This window comes from Melozone crissalis, unplaced genomic scaffold (genome assembly GCF_028551555.1).
Source record: "Melozone crissalis strain CALT ecotype California unplaced genomic scaffold, PUWL_Pcris_2 ptg000004l_1, whole genome shotgun sequence".
NCBI classification, from domain to species: Eukaryota; Metazoa; Chordata; class Aves; order Passeriformes; family Passerellidae; genus Melozone; species Melozone crissalis.
Window position 1 is genome coordinate 30,776,685 of NW_026535782.1, and position 26,888 is coordinate 30,803,572.

The 26,888-nt window shown below is 38.1% G+C and overlaps 1 protein-coding gene across 1 annotated transcript in view; it reads right to left on the reverse strand.

Annotated features, from left to right (window-relative positions):
- Window positions 1-317: 317 nt before the first annotated feature.
- PAWR (pro-apoptotic WT1 regulator) overlaps window positions 318-26,888 on the reverse strand; it is a 70,215-nt gene continuing 43,644 nt past the window's right edge. Inside the window, exons 3-6 of the mRNA XM_054277689.1 lie at window positions 15,846-15,880; window positions 7,226-7,373; window positions 5,772-5,876; window positions 318-1,300 (exon numbers count right to left, since the gene is read on the reverse strand). Coding sequence (XP_054133664.1) covers window positions 1,214-1,300; window positions 5,772-5,876; window positions 7,226-7,373; window positions 15,846-15,880 — 375 coding nt within the window. The 3' untranslated portion in view covers window positions 318-1,213. The remainder of the gene's footprint in view (window positions 1,301-5,771; window positions 5,877-7,225; window positions 7,374-15,845; window positions 15,881-26,888) is intronic.

Sequence of the window (26,888 nt, forward strand, 5' to 3'; positions counted from 1 at the left end):
CATTTAATCTGACCAGGAGTGAAAAATGTGCTGTATTAAGATGAAATAAAGTACAAATAATTTTTAGTCTAAATGTTAACTGAGGTCTGTGATTAAAGTCTAAGGAAAATTTTGTCAGCTATCATGTTATAGGAGAATCCACACACAGTCATAACTGGATTATAACATCTAACCAGGCACTTTTTAAACAACTTGTTAGTTTAAAATCAAGGATAAAAATGGGGTTTGTATGTCATTTGATGTTTCAAAAAGGCACAAGTATGCCCCTCTATTTCGCCACGTAAAAAAAAAAAATTTCACTCAGATTAAAAAAAAAATCCAAAAACTTGTATGGGTTATGATCACTACAAATTTTAGGATGACAACAAGAAGCGTCTTTGCTAAAATGAAAGCTCCAAGCTTTGATTGAATTCTCAACACAGCAAACAAACCGTCTGATTGCAAACTTGCAATTCATTGCTAAAGCAAAAGCCATAAAATAAACTGCAGTGCACAACTTCAATGTGATTCTAAGAACTTATTAATGCTGATATGAGAGGTGATTTATTTGGCTTTGTGGTGTTTTGCATTTGTTTGTTGTGCAGTTTTTTAGTAAAACCTTCCCCTTCTGACAGAATACTGTTAAACACAGGAAAAAAAATTTGCTACTCTCTACTACTGTCAGTCTTTCAGACACAGTAAAAAACCACAACATACAAGAGTTCTAGAGCAAGTCATCAATCTGCAAAATGTTATACATCAGTAATAAGGCATCCAATGTACAGCAATTTGAACAAAAAAGGAAGCATTTCCCAAAATACATATTTTGAATCTGTGTAAACAAAGCTCATATGTATTACTTCCATTAATTTCAAAAATATACACCCACATGGACTGAAAATGACCTTGATGCTATGAATTTTAGATTACTGTAATTTCTGCAGCTGTAATCTGAAGATACAAAATCCAAATATTTTTGAACTTAAAATTTTGAAACATGTTGAAAATTTTAATCATGCTTACGTGAAAAGAAAGCTAAAAATGCACCCCAAATTTTATGCCATTTCATTGAACAAAGGAGAAAGCACTATGAAAATAAACATTCATCTGGTTTCCTAACAATAAATACAAAGACAGTTATTATAAGATACTGCAACACAGGAAATATTACTATATTGACCTTAGTGTTCAATCAGTAGTTTTTTGAATCTTTCCTCATTGACATCTGAATCTTCTACCTTGTCAGCTGTCCAACAACTTTTAAGAGGGTTTTGTTTTCTTGCTTCAATTGTTCATTTTCGTCTTCTACATCATCTAGATCCTGTACAAGAAAAAAGAAAAATAAACACTTCTCAGGATGGAAATACAAACTCTCAATTAGTAGCAGCAGAAATTTAATATCTTAGCTCTGAAATGAGGAAGCTGGGACAGGGAAGAATTAGTGTCACAGTAGGCACCCTTAGAAATGTTAAACCAGCCTGTTTCAAAGTGTTACTGTAATTACAAAACATTAACATTATATTCCTAAGCACCTTAAATAGAAACATTTTCAAATCAAAGCTACAGCAGGAATTAATGCATAAAGAAACCAAAATAGAATGGGGGTGATTATTTTTCTGGCATATACAGAGAGCGTATTAATCAGCTCCTCTTCCTGCTTTCCCCAATTGCCTGTCTGCAACTATGGCTCCCATGTGTACACATCACTGATTATTACTGCAAGAAACCCTGTTTTGAGTATTAAGTATCAAAATTTTCAGACAAAGACATGCCAGTTCACTTTTTTTCCTGTGGAGCAAAAAATAAAAATGGACTTTGTAGCTTTTGTCTGAAGTGCTACTGGAAGAACAGACAATGTGCACAGAGTAGTAATGGGTGCTCAAAATAGATTGCCTTCACAGTGTTTGAAAATGTGTTTGACACATACAAATGTTTGTGTCTTTTCCACTAATTACCATTTTTGTCCAGTTCCCATTTCACTTCTTCACTCCTAACAAGTTTTTTCAAGCCTTTAAAGTGAAAATCAGTAATAATAACTGCTTAATGCAAACATTTCTTCAATAAATGCAATTTTCATGTACAAAAATCTCATGCAAAAACCAAAATGTGAACTAGAAAAGAATGAAGAAACAGAAGAGTGACGTCAAGGACAGGATTTTAAGGAGAAAAATGAAAGGTGGGCAAAGGAAAATGAACCAGAATTCTCACTGGAGATCCTATGTGTTTTTTGATTCAAGTCTGCCAAACTGTCCTCTTGCCTTAAGAAGTAAAGAGAAGATTTTCTCTCTCTTGGTCCTTTAAGTTGTTAGGCAGTGTTTAACATACAAAGCCCAGGTTCTTATTTCTTTCTCAGTGAGGTCATTCCAGAATAGAGATAATCTGTTCAATTGCTATAATGATTTTTAAAAGCCTCTTCAGTTTGCCAAGCTAAAATCCACACCTCAATACTTTGCAATCCTTTTATTGTTTTCTAGAGTAGAATCAAGAAATCACTAGCAGAAATTTCTCTCTGCTTCACAGAAGTAAAGTTGCATCACAGTATGAACCAATTCCAGGAAAAGCATTTGACTACTCCAACATAACAGATTCAAGTGACTTAAATACCTAAACAGGGTAAGTTTTGGTGGATAGATGCTAAAAATACAATTCAGTATAAACAAATACACTTTATAATCTCTTTTGTGCAATTTAGATTAATAAGCAGATAGATGGAAGGGACAACACATTTTCAATAAAACTATTTCTTTTTAGTTTGGTAAACATAAGACTTGTATTATAATGTTTAAACCTGGTGATCAAGCCATCGGATATCTCAATTACAGCTTACCTAAGAACCTCCTGTTTAAAATTCTAGTGCAATATACTCAAAATAAAATATTAAAAGTTTGTGAAACGTTTTGTGCTGCAAAAATAACATTCCAGAAATTACTACATGTAAAAGTTTCTTGAATATAAGCCAACAAAAATAACTCCTTTAAGGATCTACAGAAACAATGGGTTGAGAGATGGAGGGGATTCTGCCACTCTGAAATTTAAAGTTTCTTATTCAAAATTACAACACCAATTTATGCTTATTAACAAAAAAGATGCAATAGCAGGAAAGTTTGAACTTCACATACCAAAAGAACTGATAACTATGCAATTGACATTAATTGGACTGTAAATCCTCACTTAGACTGTCTCCAAACACACTTTTAACTACACTGACATCTTAGTAAGGTCAGAGATGACGAAGTGTAAACTAATTGACAGCCGAACTTTGTAGGCAAAGTATTCAAATATTTTGAGATGCCTTTCAGACGTTTAAGGTTTTTATGAAGCAATTGCCCCTTTCTTACAAAGAACATGGCAGACATACCTTTAATGTCGAATATATTGGAATGAGAGAATGGTGTTTATAGGAGAAAGCTTTTTCTGTTCCTCAATATAAATGCAGCTCATATCCTTTAAGCATCTCTGTGATGTACGGACTGAGCTCAGCAAAATGATAATGTCACATTAAATAAATATACTCACTTAAAATGAGAAAAATTCTACCAAGAAGTTCTCATGATTCTTGGAAAAGGTTTTTCAAGTGCAACACAAGGTCTTTGCCAATCAGGGATGCATCTGTGGTTACGAACTGACTAAAACTTCTAGAAAGAGCATTTTGCTAAATATGGGCTGAGCAGTCAGAAAGATACACAATAAATTGGCCTTTTAAGAAGTTACCTAGGGTATCTGATGTGGTATTCTTCCCCTACCTGCACATATTAACATCCAACAACTGTATATATTGATGAAAGAAAAGCTGGAGGAGAACCATGAATGTGTAGATGGTCAAATTTAGAGATCCCTATTTAGGCTGCTACCAGCAAAATCTTTTCAGACGACATCTGCATAGACTCACTAAATAAAGTTCAGTCCTCAGGACATCCTTTTATCTGAACAGAAGGCTGAAGATTGCAGCTGTTCTTCCATGAAAAGAACCCAATCCTGGTACTAGGCCTACAGAGGGACACTCCATCAGATGGATGTCCAAGGGTTGGCTCTCATGTTCTCAGTTATGATAATAAACCTGAAGCAAATACAACTGACATATTAATTTCCATAACCTTCTATCATGAGAATGATGTGATATTTCTGCAGCTTTTCTTAATTTTTTAAACATTTTCTCTTTCTGAATCCACATGGATAGTCAATATAGAAGCAATCAAATTCAAGAGTTAATAAACAGGAAAGTAAAACTGCATTTGTGTTAATGGAAGCATCACTTGAGTCATGAGTTCAAGAAGACAAATAACTACCCTGGTCATAAAATCAAAAGGACGCTAATTCATCATTAAGAAAAGCCTAAGAGACACAGACATAAATAACTTGCACTCTATTGAGCAAACAGACAATATTAAAGGTATGAAAAATGCTGACGTGATGGACCAAAAAAATCCCTTCTCTTCTGTGTTTAAAAGTATCTACCTAGGGAGCACCAATAAGAGGGCCTTGCAGATCTCAAGGAAAGGTAAAATTTTAGTCAATATAAAACAAAGTTGGTCTTGAAATTACTTTATTCAGTTTATGTTTTCTTCCATACAACAAGCAGAAACTGCTCTTGTACTTCACACAGGCAATGCACAGACAGTGCCTAACTTTACTATGGATGTTCAAAGACAGTTTCTAGTTAAGACACTTGATGGATTTCATTTAGGACATCACACTTCAAGTATAGCCAAAAAAAACCAACATTGCTTCTGGAACATCAAACCTCTCAAAAAGCTGTGGTCCTAAACCCCAAGATTTCAGTCATTTAGGTTCCTTCAATTTGTTCTTCCCAACCTTTGAATCAGGAAGTCAGACCTGACCAAGGGTATTAAATAGCTTTGCCATCCATTTTGCAGAAGGAATGAACACCTGCCTCAACTGTAATAAGGCCAACAAGCTTAGATGTGACAGATTCTTTGCAGAATGAAAGAACTGCATGAAAGCAATGCCTCAGTTAAAATAGAAATCTCTCTAAAACCAACACCACCTCATTTATCCTACAGATCAACTTCCAACTTTCCCCATATAAAAGCCAAAATACGTGTTTCAGAATAATCTCATCTCTTCTAATTTTCTAGGTTAGTTTGCAAACTTCTGAATGTTGTTCTCCTTTGCTACTAATGCAGAGCTGCAAAATGTAGGTCTGACACTCTTCGTGCCTCCCTTCACTGATGGATTCACCAGAGCTTCTACACTGGACTAGAAGAGAGGCATGTATCTCTAGGAAATCAGGATTCCACACTTCAGCCAGGAAGTGCAGGATGAGGTCAATAATACACCCTGTGAAAGAATTTCTGTTTGCCCTTAAAATTGGTACAATTTTTTTAAAATCAACTTTAAAACTTCTTATCCTGTCCTATTTCCAAGCATATCTCACTCTTCTAGCCCTCTTCTCCTGCCTTCACACCTTGCCTGATGTTACCTCATGTCTCCTGCCCTCTGTCTTATTCTGTCTTTATATGGGATCAACAATAAACAGTATGAGAATATCTGTCAAAATATAAAGAGCTTATGGTTTTATAACCTTGCTTTATAAACACTTAGAACAACAAGGAATTGAGCAGACTTAGGGAAGTTACTCATGACAAATACAAGTCACCTTAGAAAGAAAATATTACTTACTGATATACCTCTTGAAAAGCTACACAAAAACAAAAACCCCCCACATTCATTCTTTTCTGACCTTGCCCAATGGATGTCACCTGAAGAATACAACAGAGAATGCACATACTTATTCCCTCCTTACAGAGCCATGGAAGAAAGTATTTGCTTACTCTGTTTAATAAATCAATTTCTTCTTTCAGCTTTCCAATTAGTTCCTCTTTGTCCTGTGCCATCTTCATTAATCTTGCATTTTCCTGTCTTTCTTTTGCAAGTTCCTATAACCAGAATAAAGAATTAAGTTGAAAATGTAAATTCTTGTTCTAAGAGACAGTTTTAAGCTAACACTGTCTAAAACAAAGAAAGAACACACACACACATTTATCTATAATTCCTTTTCTACTGCAAGTCAAACCCACATCTTCAAGTCCTTTTACATTTCAAGGAGCTAAAGAATCACATCTAAGAATATTTTACAACAGCAAATCTGTCTGGTTCAATTCAATGATAATGTTTTAATTTATATTTAATTTAAGCTTGAACACAAAATTGGACAGAGGCCCAAAACAGAAGAAGTAAATGTAAAGTATGAGCTCCCAAATTACTGTTGGTTGGATTTTCTGTTGTTGGTTTTTTATAATACCATTATAAAAAATGGTAATATGTATATGGTACTATCTTCATTAACAAGAAATGAAGATTCACTTTTAAATCTGTGGGCCTGAATGTGATAAAGAATGAAAATGTTCATTAGGAAAGAATGTGCTTAAATCTTCTTCTGTTTTTTTTTACTGGCAATTAAAGTATTTCAGAAAGAAGAGGATTTAGAAGGGAGGATTATGGTATACTCTACTCAAATGAAGATTCCTCAAGTCTTAAATCAAAAATAGCAATTTCTACAAAACACATGTCATTTTCCCCCTTTCCAAAAAAAGGCCTATTCAAATTGTGTTAACTTAGTAACTTTCACCCACATGATTCAAGAATATTTGTGAAGTTACCCACAAAAAATCCACTTCAGAGGAAGACAGAGAAGCCAGTAATAGATTACACAGATTAAATTATTTAGCAAAATACTGGCATAGGCCAAAAGCTCAGCTCTAACATTATTACATTCTCCCAAAATTGTTTTTATTAAATCAGTAGGAAACAATGTAAATCATTTTAAATATGTGTTTTGAATGTTTACAGCTCTAACAAACAACTAGATAGCAGATAAATTTTACAATATTTCGGTATACTAAATAAAACAAACCAAGCAGTAGATCAGAAACCATCTTGTAACCTTGTGAACAGCCACTGAGCTCCTTCTTCCCCCAAGGTATTTGCTCTGTGTTGGTGTGTCATGAGGTACACAGGAGAAGCACACAGAGCACTGCTGGCTCTCTAAGTGTATTATCTTTGCCTTAACTATTTCTCAGTTAAATACCAAATGAAAATGAAACATCTGTGATTTCAAAGTTCACATTCTTCTCGGTCAGTCTGACTCTTTGTATGTTTTTGTAGACATAACTATCTGTACTTCAAGCATTTTGCATCATTTCTATTTTACCTGCAAATTTCCCCATTGAGTTTCAAAAGCACCTCATTTCAGAAGTATGCCATAGCAAAATTAGTTGGTGCTTACCCTTTCAAGTTCCTCAATCCTCTTCTCCAAAGAGTTACTTGGTAGAGAACTGCCAGAAGAATTCGCATCTCTGCTGTATCTGCCGTAAACTGTCCTCTCTGGTCGGGAATATCTGTTTGGAGCATCATCCTCTGGTGCACTGGCTGTACTGTGAGGGGCAGAGAAAGCACACACCCATTTACGCATCTCACAAAATGGAAATGACAGCAGTCACAGAAGAGCTCTCCAAAGCAGTCAGTAGGTCAGTCTAATAAACTGCAGAGAACATATTCCACAGCTGAGAACTCACTAAATTCACTGCCTCAGGGATTCAAATACTTGGATAATGCAGCTTTCATCACATGGGTAATACACCATAAACACATACTTATCCTATTTTTCAAGTTTCATTAACTATGCACATTAAAAAACAAGCTAAATTACTTTATTTCAAGAACTAAAGTGCCAATACAGAGTTTAAACAAAGAATCTTTTTAACTAGATGAAAACATAAGGGATGAAAAAACAGGTACACATCCAAAACATAAGAATATTGACTAATGTTTTGGGAACTATGGAATTAGCCTGTAAGGGAATGGAAAGGAAACTGAAGTGAGAAAGTGATACGACCCAACAAACCAATTTCATGCCACCTCCAGATATTTTACTTCAGAATTTTGGTACAGAGGAGTTTGTCAGAGCTCTGTTGGCTGACACACTTCCTTAAGTGGTCCCTTGGGACTACTTGGTCTAGATTATATGTCTATTTATTAAAAATCAGTCATGGAATCAAGAGATAAGCACTGCAAGTGCACATAAGGTATGTTTTTTAAAAAAGCATGCAGGATCTCCATTACTACTGGCATGTAAAAAAACAGTACTAATTTAAAAATATGTATGACAAGTCAAGTATTTTCAGTCACAAAACTAACAGCATCCTTCCCATAGCCATTTTCTTCCTAAACAGTAATGTTACTCACCTTCAATGAAGATTCTAATGAATAACTAAAAACAACAGAACAGAGTGCCCTGAGAGCAGACAAAGAGACTCTCCCTCACCAATTCACCAAAATTGAACTTCTTAGACTTAAAATATACAGACAAACTGCCAAAACAAAACCAAAAAACTGAGATACTCAAAAGCCACCTGGAGATGGTCCTCAAAAATCAGCTCTAGGTGGCCCTGCTTGAGCAGGGGACTGGACAAGATTACCCCAGAGGTCCCTTCCATCATCAACCAACTTGTGATTCTGCAAAATCACACAGCTGAAGTATGTATACACTGGTGCTCTAGACCACTTAGGAAAAGAATGAAAAGCACTATGAGCATCCCTTCAACATTTCCTTTAAAACACAGAAGAGTATATGATTAATGTGTTCATTTAACAATTTTGCATTTCATAACTCTAGAAAACCCCCTGCTGACAACATGCAGATTTAGATGGATACAGTGCAAATCAAAAGCAGGAGTATCTGGCAAAGGGATGTCTTTTCGTGGATATAAATATTCTTTTGCTCCAGTATGTGTGAAGTTTCCAAGACACACTGACACAATTGTAAGGAATTTTGTAGCTTAATGTTATTACCATATTTAGCACTGTTTATTCTTCATCCAGAAGTTTTTTTATAAAACATTTCTAGGACCAGATATGCATGTTGCAACATAAGACAAATATTTAAACTTTACTCTATAAATTCTAGGTTATTGAGTTGCCTAAAAGACTTGTAGTTTTGTGCTGTTAATGTCTCAAGGAGAGACCACACAAAAAAAAGTCTCCGCTTTTCATAATTTAAAAAGGAATACTTTTGCCACTCCACTGAAGTATTTAAACTCAGTTCCAGTGAGTGATAGTGGCAGAAGCTCCTACACAAAGCTTAGAAGAAAGAATACCTGGACAGGAAGGGTTTCATTAATAAAGAAAATGCTTTAATTTTCAGGGTTTTTTTCCCCTGACATTCAGACTTGAATTTCCTCACCTATTCCACTGGGCAGCAGACCTTACTGAACACATTCCTTCTCACTGTAGGAAAGTACAAAGAACACATCATAGAGGCTTCTAGGAAATGGGATTTTTAAAAACCATTTAAGAAAGCATGAGTCCAAAACCTAACACAAGGAATATAACAGATAAAAAGTTTATTATTTGGGGTGTTATAACCAATGGCTAGTACACAGCAATGGCAAAAAAGTACTATCCATGACACAACAGAAACATCTTTCACAGAGAATGGAACCTAGGTCTTCAGATGCAATGTCACTTCATGAGTGCTAAATGAGAAAGAATCACAGAATCAGAATATGCTGAGTTGGAAGGGATCCATCAGGATCCTTCAAGTCCAGCTGTTGGCCCTGGACCCCCAAGAGCCACATGTGCCTGAGAGCATTGTTCACTTCTTGAACTCAAGACAGGCTTGGTGTTGTGACACTGCCCTGAGAAACCAGAAACCTATTCCAGTGCCCAGCCACTCTCTGGCTGGAAAACTTCTTGATACCCAACCTAAACCTCTCCTGACTCAGCTTTATGCCCCTCCCTTGAGTCCTGTCATGGATCACAACTGTCAAGATATCTGTACCTGACTCTCCTCTCTCCCTCACAAGGAAGGTGTAACTGCAATGAGGCCTCCCCTCAGTCTCCCCTTCTCCAGGCTGAACACACCAAGTGACCTCAGCCATTCCTCAAACGCCTCCTGCTCCAGTCCCTTCACCATCCTTGTTGCTCTCTTCTGGATGTTCTCTAAGAGCCTGAAGTCTGTTTTATATCATGGCACCAAACCTGCCCCCAGCACTTGAGGTGAGGCCACCCCAGTGCAGAGCAGAGTGGGACAATCCCTTTCCTTGCCTGGCTGCTGATGCTGTGCCTGATGTCCCTCAGGGTCCTTTCCACAATGATGACTAGAAAAACAGTATCACTGAACTTGGAACCTCTTCACTAAGGGGAAACACTTAGGAATCAATGCCAACAAACATACTGCCTTATGGAAGCATACCTGTAGATTATGCTTATAAATAAAAATACACAAATATAAATACATTTTACAAGGTGTTTTCCTGGTTATACTTAAAACAAAAACAATATAGCAAAATCAGTTTGACTTCTTACAGAGAAACAGAAACATTGATGTTCCTAGTTATTTTCTTTACAATAAAATCAGTTATTCATACAGGGGCAGGTTTAAAAGCAAGGTGAAATATCTCTTGCTCCTTCCAAAACTTCTTTGATTCTCTCAATGTATTTCTAAAACACTGTCCAAATTGCCATTTCATCCAGTGAAAATCACCCTGTCCAAGCTGTATGTCAACTATGACAGGCTTATTTTTATGCCAGAATCTTATAACTGTATCTGATTTGGAAACTCCTAGTTATTTATGCCACTGCAACCCGGTCAGTTGCTAACAGCTTCTCTGGAAGAAGCAAAGGAAGAAGTCCTGTTTATTTCTAAATATTTCTATTTCTAAACAGGGCACCTTGGCTTTCTGTTACTTCAGACCGCTTAAACCAAATTTGTGACTCCAGAGCTGAGCTAAGGCAAGGCAGTCTTGCCTTTTCTACAGCTGCATTCCCTAGGCTCCTCCACTTTTCCTGCCTCTGGCCTTGAGGTGAATGGGAAACTACTCAAACCACAAAGCAGCAGCCAAGCAAAAGGAAGCCATCAACTTGCAGCCACGGTGGCTCCCTGAGGCAGTAGCACGCCCAGCTGCATGAGCACGGGCCCAAGAGGGAGTGAGGAACTCCAGGCACAACTTAGACCATCAAAACATTTTGCAGAAATAAACCCTACTTGTTTATGCCTTCTCATAACATCAGCAGTGTCTCAAGAAGGGCTACAAAAGTCAAGAAAAACTTCTTTAGTGACCCCTGTCTAAAATAAAATGTTCGTATCTGCAAAGCAGTGGTCCTAAGGTAACAAGCTAGATGAGACAATGCTTCCAAAGCCAGCCCTCACTGTGGAACTCCTAAACACAGACAAGCAGGCATGCCTGGGCACAGCATTATGAAATGGTATTTCACAGCTGTGGTTTCTTTAAATTAGTGAGATCAAGGTTAGTATGACGGAAAGTAAACTGTTATAGTTTAAGTTTTATAATTTTCTAAAAACACAGAGCAAGGCAATTTCAGCAGTACTCAAACTTCAGACCCCTCCAATGAGTGCTCTGAAGCACCCTCTTTTCTTATGGTCTCTACTTCCCCATTTATTTTTCGACTCTTACATGAAAGATAAACTAAAGTATGATGGAGTCTTTTACAATTACTGCTAAATAGTCTCTACCTCTAGGGTTCCATGTTAAAGTGCTGTACTTTTTTGCTAAAAGAGGGGGCAAAAATCCTCTCTGACATTTTGACTGGAAGCCATAAAACCATACCATACTGTATTCATTTACACTAGTAAACAAACTTATAAGGGGAATACACTTCTGAACCATGAAGAGATTTTAATCTAGCTCTTTTTGTAAACTGATCCAGTTGATCTGTCTGATTCAAGAACCATGCAAAAATCTTTAAATCCCAATCTGCAAAGTTTGCTTTACAATTCTTTTTTTTAAAGAATCTAAATTGGTTCAAAAACTAGCAGACAGTCTTTAAGTAATGATAGAACAAACTTTCTGTGTTTATTAAAATATTCCTATGTCTGCATAAATATCTTGCATTACTGTTACTTGCAAACATGCCTTTTAGTTTACAAAAGAAACATAATTCATGTTTACATGTAGATTAGACTCAAATACTTCAATAAAGAAAATGCACTTTGTCCTTCTTATGCTTGAGAAATCATTGGAAACATCAACTATGCTGATACTATCAGACCTTAATCAGAAAACCATTCTTACTAATGACAATATGTTTAGTATTTAAAATATCTATTCGCAAAGCAGTGCAAAAAATGACAGACCCAGTTTCATAACAGCAGTTTGAAATGGCCAAGACAAGCCATATTACATTAAAAAAACTGAGAGGAAAATGGAAGAATGGGAAGTTGATACGAGCTATTACCACTGAAGTATACCTAGAGATTTAAAACACTTGAAGCTCACAGTTAGGACACCTGCTCCCACCACAGCTCCCAAATACTCTCCTGCATGTCCTGTGGCCTTCATGTCAGCATGACCTTGCAGATTCTGGTCGTGCTTTTAATAGATCTCACAGTACCACTCCAGCCTACAACAAAACCATCACTTTCTCCTAAAAATATTTTATGGACTTCATAATGAAAATACAAAGGAACCCCTCCACAAATTTCTGGGGGGGTGCGAAAATTTCTGAAGTAAATCAGAAGACAGACTACAATTATAGTTATAGATCTTATAGACGAAGATCCTCATCACAAACTTTTATTTACTTTACAGCCCCAAAGAGACAGGCTCAGTTTGTCCAAGTCACTAAGCACACAGCAATACACAGAAGCCATCAAAGTTCATTTGTAAACATGTTTTCCAGTCAATGGACACCCAGTGAAATAGGTTTCCCAGCAATGTCATATAAATGTTTAGTCACGGACTGTTGCATCCATACAGAGCAAAGTAGCCATTGTAATTCACAGTGTAAAATCTATACAATTCCTTAAGTCCTGGAACACACCAAGAGAACAATGATTCTGTAAGAACACAGATAACTGATATTCCCTGCTTTTTAATCTCTTTTGTCTTGTCAGATACAGGAGGATGGGTATCTCAGTGTAGAGGCAGAATCACAGACTTGTTGAAGTTGTCGAAGAATCTCAAAGATCATAACATAAAATCTGAAAACAGTTAAATGGAAAGGGAAAGGCACTGGAAGTCCAGAATGATATCAGTAATCCAGGACTAGAAGTCAGAATGGACAGATAATGGAGACAGGAAGAAAAAAAACAAAACAACAAGAAAAAACCACCCACAAAAATCAGACTAATAATAAAGAGAAGACTAGGACCTCGATGATTAAATATAAGGATGTAAGAGAAATGGGGAAGAGAAAGGAAAGAGTGCCTAACTGCGCTAGGAAATGGAAACCAGTGAAGTGAAGAAAAATGCTGAAACAAACAAGATGCCATCTTTGATAAAGAATAACTGGAGAAGAGTGAGAAGGCAAAAGAGAAAAAGCAGTAGTAAGAATGGAAGAAAGCAACCTGAATATTTCCAGCAAATAGCTCAATCTTTCAATGGGAAAGAGAATCTATTACAGAATCCAACATTTCAGGAAAATACAGTTTCCTTCTTGCTATCATATGCCTATAAAGTCTACCAACCATCTCTCTCCGACAAAGTACTGGCCACTTACTGTTGCAAGTAAGTTTCAAAAAGGATCCCAAAGTGATTGTCCCTATGTGAAACATGCTTCACTCTCAGTTTGCTTTAAAAACCTAAGGGAGTACACCCAAGACTGTTGAAAGCAAATTAAGCTGAGTGTATTTGAGCCTTGAAGCAGCCTATTATCTCAATTCAGCCTTTTGGCATTAACATTCCAATTCTAGGTACAATCACAGAATGACATTTTCCATTTCATAGATTCACAGAATATTTTGAGTTGGAAGGGACACACAAGGATCACAGAGTCCAACTCTTAAGTGAATGACCCATTCAGGGATTGAATCCACAGCCTTGGTGTTATTAGCATCATGCTCTAACCATCTGACTTTCCAAGGGACTCCTACTGTATTTGGGATTTCAGTGAGATTTGAGTGATCTGAATAAGAATTACTGTAGAGGAGGCTGCTTTCTGTAAGACCTTCACCTACTGCAGATGTTGGAAGAAACAAACAAGCCCAGGACAATTCTAGTTCCAACTCCTTTAGCATTCAAATCAGAAAGCAAAACCAGTGGGAGTCATATCTTAAGTACCCTCACAGGAAAAATTAGTTCAGGGAGGCAGAAATTTTCAAATACAGCAGAAAAACAATAGATACTATTAACTCCAACCACAGTGGGCATTGTATAACTCAAGGAGAATAAAACCCTCTAAGCATTTGTGAGCACTGGGCACTGTGTTGACAGTGGTAAATAATCCTTCACTTTCAACTTGAAGTTCAAGACTATGCAATAAATAAGATAGATGGGAACATCCATAAAATATTGAACAGCAGCTTGCAGCAAGTCAGATTCCTCCTGCATGTGATGCCAGCCCTGACAGAGGAAGTTGACAAAGTCTCTACATCCCACATATAACAAAAGCTGACTGAGGGAAGACTGCATAACCAAGTCTCATTTAGCATTTTCTAGCTCTGGCATTTCCTACTTTTGCAATGCTAATCAGTAGAATTAGATTATTTTCAAATAAGTTACCAACGTGGTTGTGCAAACTTCTATTTATTACCACCCCACGCACAAGCAAGTTTTTGCAAGCGAGTATATACAGCAGGCAAGCAGAGATAAGGTTTATGAAAAGCCACAAAAGTATGACACACACCACTAAGTATTTGCAGATACAAACAGCAATAAAATTCTGCACCAGGACTGAAGAGGAAGTAAAGACTGAACTAAAATGTGCTTGATTAATAAGAAATGAATCACGAAATTACATAGTTACTAAACTTGTGACAATAAGCCCACCCATTCTGCAATGACAAAGTGATTTTAAAAAAACCCAATAAAAAGCATAATTCAACTGGGTTTATGAGAACCTGGGAATATAAATATAAAAGACATCGTGCTAGGAAAGCTAAAGCATAACAGGATAGGTTATTCTTTTTTACAGTGTGGGAGGTGAGATTCTGGAACAGGCTGTCCAGAGAAGCTATGGGTGTTCCCTCCCTCCAGGTGTTCAAGGCCAAGTTGCATGTGGCTCTAAACAATCTAGTTCACTGGAAAGTGTCCCTGCCTGTGGACAGGGGGACTGGACTAGTATTCTTCAAGGTCTCTTCCAGCCCAAACCATTCTATGATTCCACAGGTGAACAATATTGAGGGGTAGAAAATACAGCAGTGAAAGCTAGATAATTGTAGATGCTCTTTGCACTTTCTTCTACAGCCATATACATAAACTGACGAGTTAAACACCTACATATTTTACCCAAGTAAAGGATACTTGAAAGGGAATGCATTAATGTACCAAATAAAAACATTCTTACACAAGTGTCTTCCTTCAGTTGCTGTATTTGAGACCCCATGTTAGCTGTGATAGTTGTGTCAGCACTAATTCCACATTAGTGGAATTTCACACAGTTGTCCGTTTCATCAAGAACTCCTGAAGTATTTATCTGATTAAAAAGCTGGAGTAATGACCAGGGTAATACTTGACTCAAAGACAAATAACAAACAGGACATGCTATATATGAGAAACACCTCTACAACTGAGACAGTAGTATGACAAAACCATCTTTCACTATTACTGTGGAGAGTAACAAAATTATTTTCCTTTATTCAACTTCGGAATACAATGGTTCATAAATTAAATTGTGAAAACACCGGCTCCTAGGCAATGTGTAGTCAAGTTTGACATTTGATTGGAAAATTATTCTGCCCTAGTAAGATCTAGTAAAACATTAGTGGAATTTATTTTAAAACAGTAACATAATAGAAGGCTTTGAATAAGCTTGCTGCGTCTTTCAGGTCCTTTGCCTGGTATCAGGCCATATATCTACAGCAGCAGTATGACGGCTTCAACTACAAATAATCAGCATTATTTCTGGTAGAAATATAAACAAAATTGTTGTGTATAAAGATCTCATACCTTTTATACCTGCTTGAAACCATTCTGGAGGAGTCCTAAAAGAAACAAAAAGGAAAAATGAATTAATATTTTTCTTGTAGCTATACTGCCAAAATACCTTATCAGTCCAAAACCAAGTCTGCAGTCCCATGCCAAGTACAAGTCAGTTTTGTTGTCAGGTACAGACAATACCAGGACTATTGTCACCATGTTCTTGCTTGTGAACATCACCCCAGAAGCCTTAAGTGTCTGCCTCTGATTACATCATAAAACTGGATGCACTTATTCCATCCCCCTGCAAGCTCATGAAGCAGCTCACACCCTGCCACCAGTACATCTCCACCACTAACTAGTATGGAAACAAGTGTGCCCTTTGATAGTTGTTCATCAACTTGTCCAAGAGCAGCAGAGCAAAACTGTTTCAATTCCTGAGCATCACTGCTGTCCTTCCGGATGGGAACAAAAACTGAAGCTGCCAAGTACAAAAATTAAGACATGTTTCAACTGGTAAACAAGGGCTCAGATTTGACAGAGTAAGTCCATAAATATTTTTTAGGATGTTGTAAGAACATGAACCAATTATTTTCTTAGTCATAGGCAAAACACTCCCAGCAAATAACAAGTAAAAAGTCAGGAAAGAATATTCAAGGAGTTAAAGGACAATTGCCTTTACGAGAAAAAAAAATAAGGCGAAGTATGAAATGCTGTCTAATTACAACACTTACTGTGGGCAAAGAAGCAAACTAGCTCTTAAAACAAGATGCAAGAGAAATTCCATCCACTCTGAAAATTCTACACAACATGACACTGCCTTCACTAATCAGCACACTAGTGACTTTGTAAGTAAATAAACAAGCTAAAAATTAGGACACAAAGAGTATTATTTTAGTATAGAAAATAGTATTTTAAAAATACTTGTGTTATAGAAAAATCTTGATCTGAAAGTACATTTTATTTTATGAAGCATTTTCCCTTTCTGCTATATGTGCTACATCTTATCCCTAAGATAAGCAGAACAAAATTCAACAAATTCATGGGATCTAGTTAAAGAAACCCACAAATTTGGCAAAATTGCCAGTTTAACACTGATAACTATTTTTATCATTGATGACAGGCATCTGAAAATTAGTGATTCACAGCTATGAAACAGAAACCTAATTTTACCTCTAAAAGGGCAGAGAAACAATTTTAAATGTTACCAATGCTATTTTTAAAGTTTACTTAAGGGTAGGTTATCTTTGAAAGGTCATGGAAGCAGGGGGAGGTTTCTGTGGACTAAAATGAAGTAAATATCATTCCTTTCTTCAAGAAGGATCATCCAGGGAACTACAGGACAGTCCTTAGCTCAGATCCTGAGTAGAAAATGGAACAAATCCTCAAGGACAGGAAGGTGAAATCAGCATGGCTATCTAAAGGGGAGACCATGCCTGACCTGACAGCCTTCTATGACGAGAGGACTTGGTGAATGAAGGCAAAGCAGATGATGCTTATCTAGATGATAGCAAAGCTTTCAACACCTCCCCACACAACATATGTCTATGGAAATAGAGGCCAGATAAGCAGACCATGAGATGCAGTGACTACTGGGTCCAAAGGGTCACGAGCAGCAGCAGAAAGTCCAGCTGGATGCCAGCCACTTTGCAGGGACTGATACAGGGGCCAGTACTGTTTAATGACTTCAGTAGTGACCTGAATTATGACACAAAGTACAGCCCCAGCAAGTTGGCACACTACAAACAACTTGGATGAGAGGTTAACAATATATCAGGTGGCTGTGTTGCCATCTAGAGGGACACACACACAGGTTGGAAAATGGGCTTACAGAGATCCCATGAAGTCCAAAAAAAAGCAAAATGCCAAGTCTTGCACCAGAGTCTGGGGATGAATAATCCCAAGCAGGAGAACTTGCTGTGGAAAGCTGCTGTACAGAAAAGAATGCTGGTGTCCTGGTGACAACAAGTCAAACATAAGCCATCTCTGTGCCCTTGCAGCAAAGGCCCATGGCATCCTCAGGATGCACTGCCAGCAGGTTGAAGGAGAGCATCCTGAGGAGAGCTGCAAGGACAGTGAAGGGACTAGAGGAGAACTCACACAAGGAGTTGCTGAGGTCACTTGGCTTGTTCAGCCTGGACGAGACTGAGGGGAAGTTGCAGCTACAACATCCTCAGCTGCAGTCACAACCTCCTCATGAAGGGATGAGGACAGTCAGGCACTGATCTCTCCTCTGTTGTGACCAGTGACAGGACCTGAGGGAATGCCTGAAGTTGTGTCAGCAGACTTAGTTTGGATATTAGGAAAACATTCCTCACATCTCAGGGTGGTTGGGCACTTGAAAAGGCTCTGCAGGAAAGTGATCACAGCACCAAACCTGATAGACCTCAAGAAACATTTGGACAATACTCTCAGGCACATAGTGTGACTCTTGGGGTGTCCTGTTCAGGGACAGAAGCTGGACTTGTGGGTCCTCTCCAACTAAGCATATTCTCTAATTCTCCTCTGCTCAGCCCTGGTGAGACCACAGCTGGCATGCTGGGTCCAGTTCTGGACTTCTCAGTATGAGAACAATATACTGGAGAGCTCCAGCAAGGTTGAACATATGATTAAAGGTCTGGAGCATCTGACACATAAGAAGAAGCTGAAAGTGCTGGAATGTTCAGCCAGGAGAATAGGATGCTCAAGAGGTATCTTGCAAATGTGTACAAATTCCTGATGGGGTAAAGATGATGGAGATATATTTCTATCTGTTGTGAAAAAAAAACCCAACTGGCTCCAGTCCTGAGCAATTTGCTACACATATCCTGCTCTGTCTGCAAGACTTGGACTGGAGACTTCCCAAGATCCCTTCAAGATTTTTAGGGATCTTTCCCAAGATCCCTAAAGATTTTTAGCCTTAAGACAGTCAGCAATGACTGATGAAGTGATTTGACTCTGAGGTATCCAAACAGATTTCAATTGTTTCATCTAATACATTAAGATCCATGTTCCCTGTATCTGAGACTGAAACAGCACATCAGTGACATCAGACACAGTTCCTGGTGGTGATGGTCTCAGAAACATCTCAGCTGCCCCATTAGCCATGGGCAAGTGGTTCAATTGCCTTTTGAGGCTTGGATAGAGAGTTACACTGGGTCTAAATTTTGCCTAACTGCCTGCAGATACAATAAAGTAGGAACTCTGGGCTCTAATCTTCCTCAGTTCTTATTTTTTTAACAGCTTCGTTTCTTCAGGGAAATGCTTCCTGGTGAACATAAGCCTTGGTTTGCAGTGAAAGGTAGAATTCATGAGAAAGGGAGAAACTGCACCTGAGACTGCAGTCTGGTGAAGCACACAAAGAAATCTTGTACAAAGAAATCTTAAGGTAAGAGATGCTTGTTTTGTACTCTAGACACTAAAAGGATACAATGAATGCACTGCATACCCCCATATTTGCTAAAATATTTTCATATACTAAATGCAAAAAACACTGTAAAGCTATTACATAGACTTGTACATTTAATTCAACTGCACTCTTTTAAAAGTTTGGCACTACTATTCAGAAAAGCCAGCTCTTCAGAAAAAGCTGGGAAAGCAAACAAATGCTGAGACAAAGCATAGCAAATACTCTCATTTGCTACAAATGACAGTTGTTAAAACAAACAAACAAACAAACCTTGACTCAATTAACAAGTCCTTTGTAACAGATGTTTCTACAGTAAGTAGTAGTGGTTTTTATTTCTGTAGTTGAAACTATGAACAAAAAGTTAAAAAGGCACACCTGATGCACACAAAAAATCCTCTGAAGATCAAATTAATATTGCAAATTTGATAAATTATGATTTTTATTACTTTGAAATCTCTAATGTAAATGCAAACCAATCATTCTTTAAAGTGATGATGAAAACACTAGGAAAATGTATTATTTACCTCTGTTCTCATCTTACGAAATTTATTTTGTGTGCATCCAAAAGACTCTGGCAACATGAGTATAAGTAGTCACACTGTAAATAGCCTAATGTGCCTATAAATCAAAAAATAATCTAAGATTTCAAACTACTCAGAGATCTTAAAATGAGGCAAGCATCTATAATTTAAGATCTTGTCTCCTCCACTTTTGGAGAACTGAAGGTTGGCAGAAAATCAAGGAAGGGAAGGAGAAAAGGAGGGACATGCCTGTTCTGACAAAGAGTTAACCTAAAAGCAGATTACTGTTCTTGTACAAAAGTATTTATTTACAAATCTGGCTTATATTCCTTAATATTTTTTTAACTTTGATTTTTAACCCACATTTAAAATATCTCATCTTTACTATAAAAGTGAATGATCAGTCATGAGCAATGAAGAGATCTGCTCATTTGAATGTCTCCCTCTAAAAGAGGAATTCTTTTTATAGTCTGTGGCAATCCTGAATGGAAAAACAGTAAGTAAAGAATTAATCTGTAACAATGCTAATGGTTTCTTTCATACTGGTGAAAAAATACTGCTGCCAAAGACATTTACCTACATCAGTTCTTTGTCCAAGGCTGAAATCAAGCTTTCACTTCAATGCAGTATTCCAAACACAGCCTTAAAATTACTTTTACTTTTTGCACATGATCTCAGGCAGCTTGCATTTACCCTTTAACAGCATATACTTCACTAATAAACCAAATTATTAGTGAACACTCTACAAACTACTGCAGAGTGACATACATCAGCATAGCTCCAAAAAAGTGGTCATGTTCCCTTTTTGTTTTGTCTACAAAAGTGATTGTGTGGATGGTATTAATGCAGGACAGGGTGTGATCTATGAAAAATGCAAGGAAAAGAAAACATTTCTCTCATTCCACATGAGCTCCTTCATCTGATTCACTGCACAGACTAACTCACAGACATGCACCTGCTGCACCAGAGAATATGTAAGGACAGAAAAGGCAGCTGAGATCATTTCAGTTAATGAAACCATTTACTGCCAATTAAATCTCTGTCAAACTAGGATGAAGGAACTTGGCTAACTCTCCTCTTTGCTCCTGGCTCATCTTGGTATTTCATCTGGCCAACAGAGAGACTGCATAAACAAGCTGGTCATCGGGCTTTAAATAAATAGAATTGTCTGTGTTTACAAGTGTCTGACAAAGTTTTCCAGATGTTAAACCAACCCTGCTATTACAAATTTGCTAGTTAAAATGCCCTAACAAACACTGGTTTTAAACAAGTACAGACTCTGGAATCAGCTGGACTATGTAAAAGAGTCACTGGAATCCCTTGAAATACTACTTAGAAGTTCTGCAAACAATTAAAGCAAATCCCCTGGATCAAATCAGGATGTTAGGGCTCACTAGTATATATGCTGACATGAAGAATATGCACACTATTTTGAAATAGAACTATACACTAGTGCAAATTATTACTATATAATGATATTCCTGCAACACGCAAGGTTAAGTTTTGACTGAAATGAGGCTATCAAAACAATTTTATTTTCATATATAATTCCAATGCAGGCTTCCTAAAAAGTTTCTTGTACATTCTTCAAGATGTGAGCAAATACAACTTCACTACATGGAAGAAAGAGGCCTACTGCTGGGGTTTCTTGCCTTTTTACACACCAAGGTAGATTCTATTTCCATCCAGCAAATCAAGTTAACTCCTGTACCTTAAATCATATCTTGATTAACTACAGCTACTTCTCACATTCAGTACAACTCTGCATTGAGATTTGTTTGGAAATGGCAGTTCCATACTTTCTGCAATACAGACAAGGTTTCATTCAGCTCCTATGTGGGATAACATCTAAATCAGCTCCTATGTGGGATAACATCTAAATGCTAAACGACTGAAAGGCAATCTGACTCTACTACAAACCAGGAATGACTGCAGATGTGAAAAACAGCAAAAAGACAGATGAAATATCTTTCTTCTCCTCCCAGCAAAATTTCCCAATAGCAATTCTCCCTCAGGAGTCAAGAGATACCATTTACCTTCCATTCCTGAATCACTGAAATAAAGCATATGGTGCATTGGAAAGGACCCATCAGGATCATCGAGTCCAATTCCTGTCCTGAACAGAACATCCCAAAGATCACACTGTGTGACTGAGAGTGCTGTGCAAACACTTCTCGAGCTCTGTCAGGCTTGAGGTTCTGATCACTGCCCTGGGGAGCCTGTTCCAGTGCCCAATCATCCTCTGGGTGAAGAGCTTTTTCCTGATATCCAACCTAAACCTCTCCTGACTCAGCTTTATGCCATTTCCTTGGATCACAAGAGCAAAGAGATTGGTACCTGCCCCTCCTCCTCCCCTTGTGAGGATGAAGACTACAATGAGGTCTCCCTTCAGTCTCCTCTTCCCTAGGCTGGACAGGTCAAGTTACCTCAGCTGCTCCTCATATAGCTCCCACTCCATATCCTTCATCATCCTTGAGGCTCTCCTCTTGATGTTCTCTAATAGCTTTTAAATAATGTCGCTTACACATAGTGGCACCCAAAGCTCCACACAGGACTTGAGGAGAGGCCACCCCAGTGCAGAGCAGAGCAGGACAGTCCCCTCCCTTGCCCAGCTGGTGATGCTGTCCCTGACGCCCCCAGGACAGGGCTGGCCCTCCTGGCTGCCCGGGCACTGCTGGCTCATGATCAGCTTGCACAGGTCTCTTTCCTGCTCCCCAGTCTATGCACACAACCAGGACTGCCCCATTCCAGATGCAGGATTTGGCATCCGCCCTTGTTAAATTTCAAAGTGTTGAAATTTCCCAATTCTCTAATTTGTCATGGTCTATCTACAGGGCCTCTCTGCCCATGAGGGAGTTGATAGTTCCTCTCAGTTGTGTCACCCCTTTGGAAACATCTAGAGATGTTTTTCATAGAAATGCAACACAACTTTCTGCACCTTAACTTTATTTTTTACAGCCTCATCTTACTCTCTCCTTATTTAGTATGTTATAATAGATCTTCAAACAAGAACTAACAGATGTGCTATAATGCCTGGGTTCAAGTGATAGATATTACCCCTGCAAAGCCAAGGGAGTTATGACTTATCTGCCTGTTTACACAGAGCCAGGGGGCCACAGAGAAACACTGCAAGATCACCTAGGGAATCAGAGTTCTAACAGGTAAGTATCCTCAATTTGTACCTACGAAGAAATGTATTAAGGACATAAAGTGAGAGAAAATAATTAAAGAGATACCTGCAGATAACACAAGTAACTCCCAGGTAAGTCAAGTATCTTCCACAAGAAAAGAGCTCCCAGAAATAAGGAAACCAGAAACACACATTTAAACAAATTAACAGAGCTTTTCATATATTCATTATTCTCTATTTCTACATTCAAGCAGTATTTGCCACTGAGGAGTTGGAAAAAGAGCTGAGGACAAGCAGTTAGGCACACAGAACAAAAGCTGTGAATGAGTTTATTAAATTAGGCTGAAAAAAATCTGACTAGATCTCAGGTGACTCACAGAAAAAGCAGAGCAGGAAAAATGACCAGAAAGACAATGTGGTATCCCTAAGAAATAAGAATCTGTAGGCTCCCCTCAGACAAAAGTATTTGAAATCACACAAGGGCTGAGGTACAACTCAAAGCAGTGTTTCCAGAGCAGGAAACCTAGCTCTCCGTTGCATATCCCAGTATGATGATTAAAGGTATGCAGTTGTTTCTGAGCTAGCGAAGATTAGTAATGTCCTTGTAGCACTACACAAAAGGCAGCCCAAACTGGTGCTGAGATGTTCATACCATTTAAGAGGACTGGTTCCTGATACAGGATTCCTCAAACAGCCCTCAGGTATGACATAAGAGAGCATTAGGTAGCACGAACCAAAACCATGCCAAAAAATGTTGCTAATAATTAAGCCACAGGCCCTATCAGCAGTGCAGCAGTTGAGCTCACACCCAGGTCTTACACTGTTTAACACTATAAACACAGTCAGACTGTCTCCACCAAACAACTATGAATTAGATTCCTCCTCCCTCCTGAGCCATCACAGTAATTACACTAGACTGCAAGGATGTAGAGATGGAGCAGCAGGCTATCCTGCCCCAGCCATCCTCCCACCACCATGGAACTGGAATATGCACCTTCCAAATGCACCAGCACATCTGAGTAACTACTGCTATGGTGTTCTCTAACTGTTCATAATATGAATGTATGGTACATGTTACAAAGTGTCTGACAACTACTGCTATGTGTATTTGTGCAGAGTACACATTTCAGCTCATCTTTCAGCAGCACCAAGCAAGCTGTCTCCCCTCTCCACCTTGCAGCAGGGATCCTCTTGGGCCATGGGCCATGCTAGTTCCTGCAGGAAAGCACCTCCTCCCTCTCTGTACACAGCCAGCAGGTACTCACATTGTTACCTGGGCTTCAGATTTGTTCCTGCCCTGAAAGCAGTATTAATTAAAGTTCTCTCTCTAGAGCAGAAGCACAGGAGAGTGCAAGAATCAGGAGTATTTCCATACCCTACAGAAGCTTTTAGTATCAATCAGGCTGTGTAATCTATTTGTACAAGTAGATACCTCAGAAAGACCCTCTTTTTTAATCAATTTGTATGCTCAATGACTCTTCTTGCCAAAGAAAGAGTTTATCATTATACTTTCAGGATCACTTGTTTCCTCACAAAAAAAAAAAAAAAAAAAAAAAAGACTGGGGGGGACACCCACTAACCCAGCTGACTTAAAGAGCTAGTCCAAAACAGAAAACCTGTGGGGGGAAAAAAATTAATGCCTTAACATGAGGTCCCTCTAGGCTGCTCAAAACATTAGTTGGGAATTTGAGAAACTGCTTCCTATTCCTTACATCTGCATAAAGGTTTCAAAAAAGGCTCCAGACCAGTGTAACAGCAGCTAGTGCTGGTACAATTCTGGAGCACAGCTACATGAACTCCATAGTGAAAGAAACAAATAGGGGAACAACAAACTAAATTTCTGTTCACATAGGCTGAATACATAGCAGCAACATCTGAAGACAAGAAAAAATTAGAATAAAAGTAAATAAAGCCCCCAAAATATGAAATCTTAGTGGAAGGACCACAACCAAACTTCAGCAGAAGAAATCATAACTTACACGCTCTGCTTCACACATGCTGTCTATAAGGATCATAAAGATCTGCTCTTCTGCAGAAGAGCAGGCTGTGCTGAAAACCCTGTAGATTCCCAGGCACAGCTGTGACTCTAAAGCAAGAACAAGAAGCCTTCACAATGCCATGCCTGCATGGGCTTGATTCAGCTTTAGTTTTCATGCAGGTCCTGTGACAAACAGTTGTGCACACACACACAGGCCCACAAAATCAAATATTCAATTTTAAGATATTTCATAAGTACATTTAATTCTATTTACTGGGAGTGAAATCCATTCATCAAACAAAATTTTAAGCTTAAACCACTTATCCACTAAATTAAACTTTACTAAGCCCAGATGTTAAAAATGTTAATAATGCTGTATTTCATTCTAAGAAAAGCAAAGTTTGCTATCAAAGGTAATCAAATTTATGCTGACAGTAATCAAGCACTGAACACAAATAATGCCTTCCACAAAAAACTGAAAGATCTCTCTTCTTGGTGAGTTGTCAGGAAGACTAATCTTGGTAGTCATTATCAGTATTTCCCTTCAAGAGCAGAAGTCAGGCAACTCAAAGTAGGGATGCCCAAGCTGCATCCTCAAGGTTACATGTTGCTTAGCCAAGCAACTTCTCCTGGCTCATAGGCAATTTACAGCCACCCTCTTTCCCAGGGGTCTCACATCAGTAACTGATAACTCTCAGCTCCCTGATTTCTTAGTGGCACAAAGGACCATGATTTCACTTGAAAGCACTTTCCAAAGCAGCAGTATTGGACAGGGCACATGCAGTACAGCTGAATCAGATGTGCATGTGCAGATCCTTTGGCAAGGTAAAACCCACTGAACATGCATGGATCAGCAGCACTCTTCCAACAGACACACATTATATACTGAATTTGCTCACATGACAGGAAAGGACAAAGATTTTGGCAGTGAAAACCTATGTTGCTACAACAACATCTTATGACACAGACCACTCTAATGAGAAAACCAGACTCCACTTTTTAAAAATCTACTAAAAATCTACACAAATCCATACAATGTAACTAAAAGCTAGCAATCTCATTGTTATCAAAACAAATCCTTGAGTGTAGTTAAAGCCTCCAGTTATACCAGACAAGAACACCGTGCAACATTATTACTCAAACTCAGAAGTTACCTCGAAGATTTTAATTAAAAATTTACTATGTAAAGTGTGGTTTTTCCAACCTGCAATAATACATACAGAAAAAAGCAATTAAAGCAAATCAAGATTGCAAAGTCAACCAATTCAGAACAGGTCAGAACATCCCAGACCTATGCCACTTTCATTCAAACTCGTGATACTGCCCTTCCTGACATCATGATGTATTTTTCCACAACATCTCTTAAGTGGAACACAAAGAACAGTACTCAGTGAGTAATGCTGAATATTTGTACTTGCTACCTCTTCACAAAGTGGACACATGCCTTAATTACTTAGTTATTAACATACTCAAACTGCTCTGAATATAGGCCCATTGTGCTAAAAATTACCTGAGTGATTGCCTGATCATGTGTGACTGTGAAAACATTAAATTCCTGTGTTCCTGTTTTCCTTACACAGATCACAACAATCATCTGGGTCTCCCAAGCCATGGGAGCCCTGGCAGATGGTAACTGAAGCACCTGGTTCATGTTATGACCCACACAGGGCAGCAAATTCCCTCCAACTAATGCCACTTTAAAAACACTGCACGCACACTAAACTGACTAAAGGTGCAAATGTATTTTAAAATTTAGTAATATTTTAATACTTCACACTGAATTGGAATACTTTTTAACTAATTTTGATGCAAACACTTTTAGACATACAGTCAGATTTCCTAATGAGTTTTCTACTGCCGACACTATTATTGCTTAAGTGCTTTGTGGATATTAATAACTGCTTTCATATCATCTCTGTGAAGTGCATCACACTCCACCTGCAAATAGAAAACCTAAGATGAATATTATCTGGTAGTTAAATCTCAAATATTAAGAGTCTCATAACCTGATTTGGCAAAATTACTTATGACTTCCAAACTCAAACATACATCACCA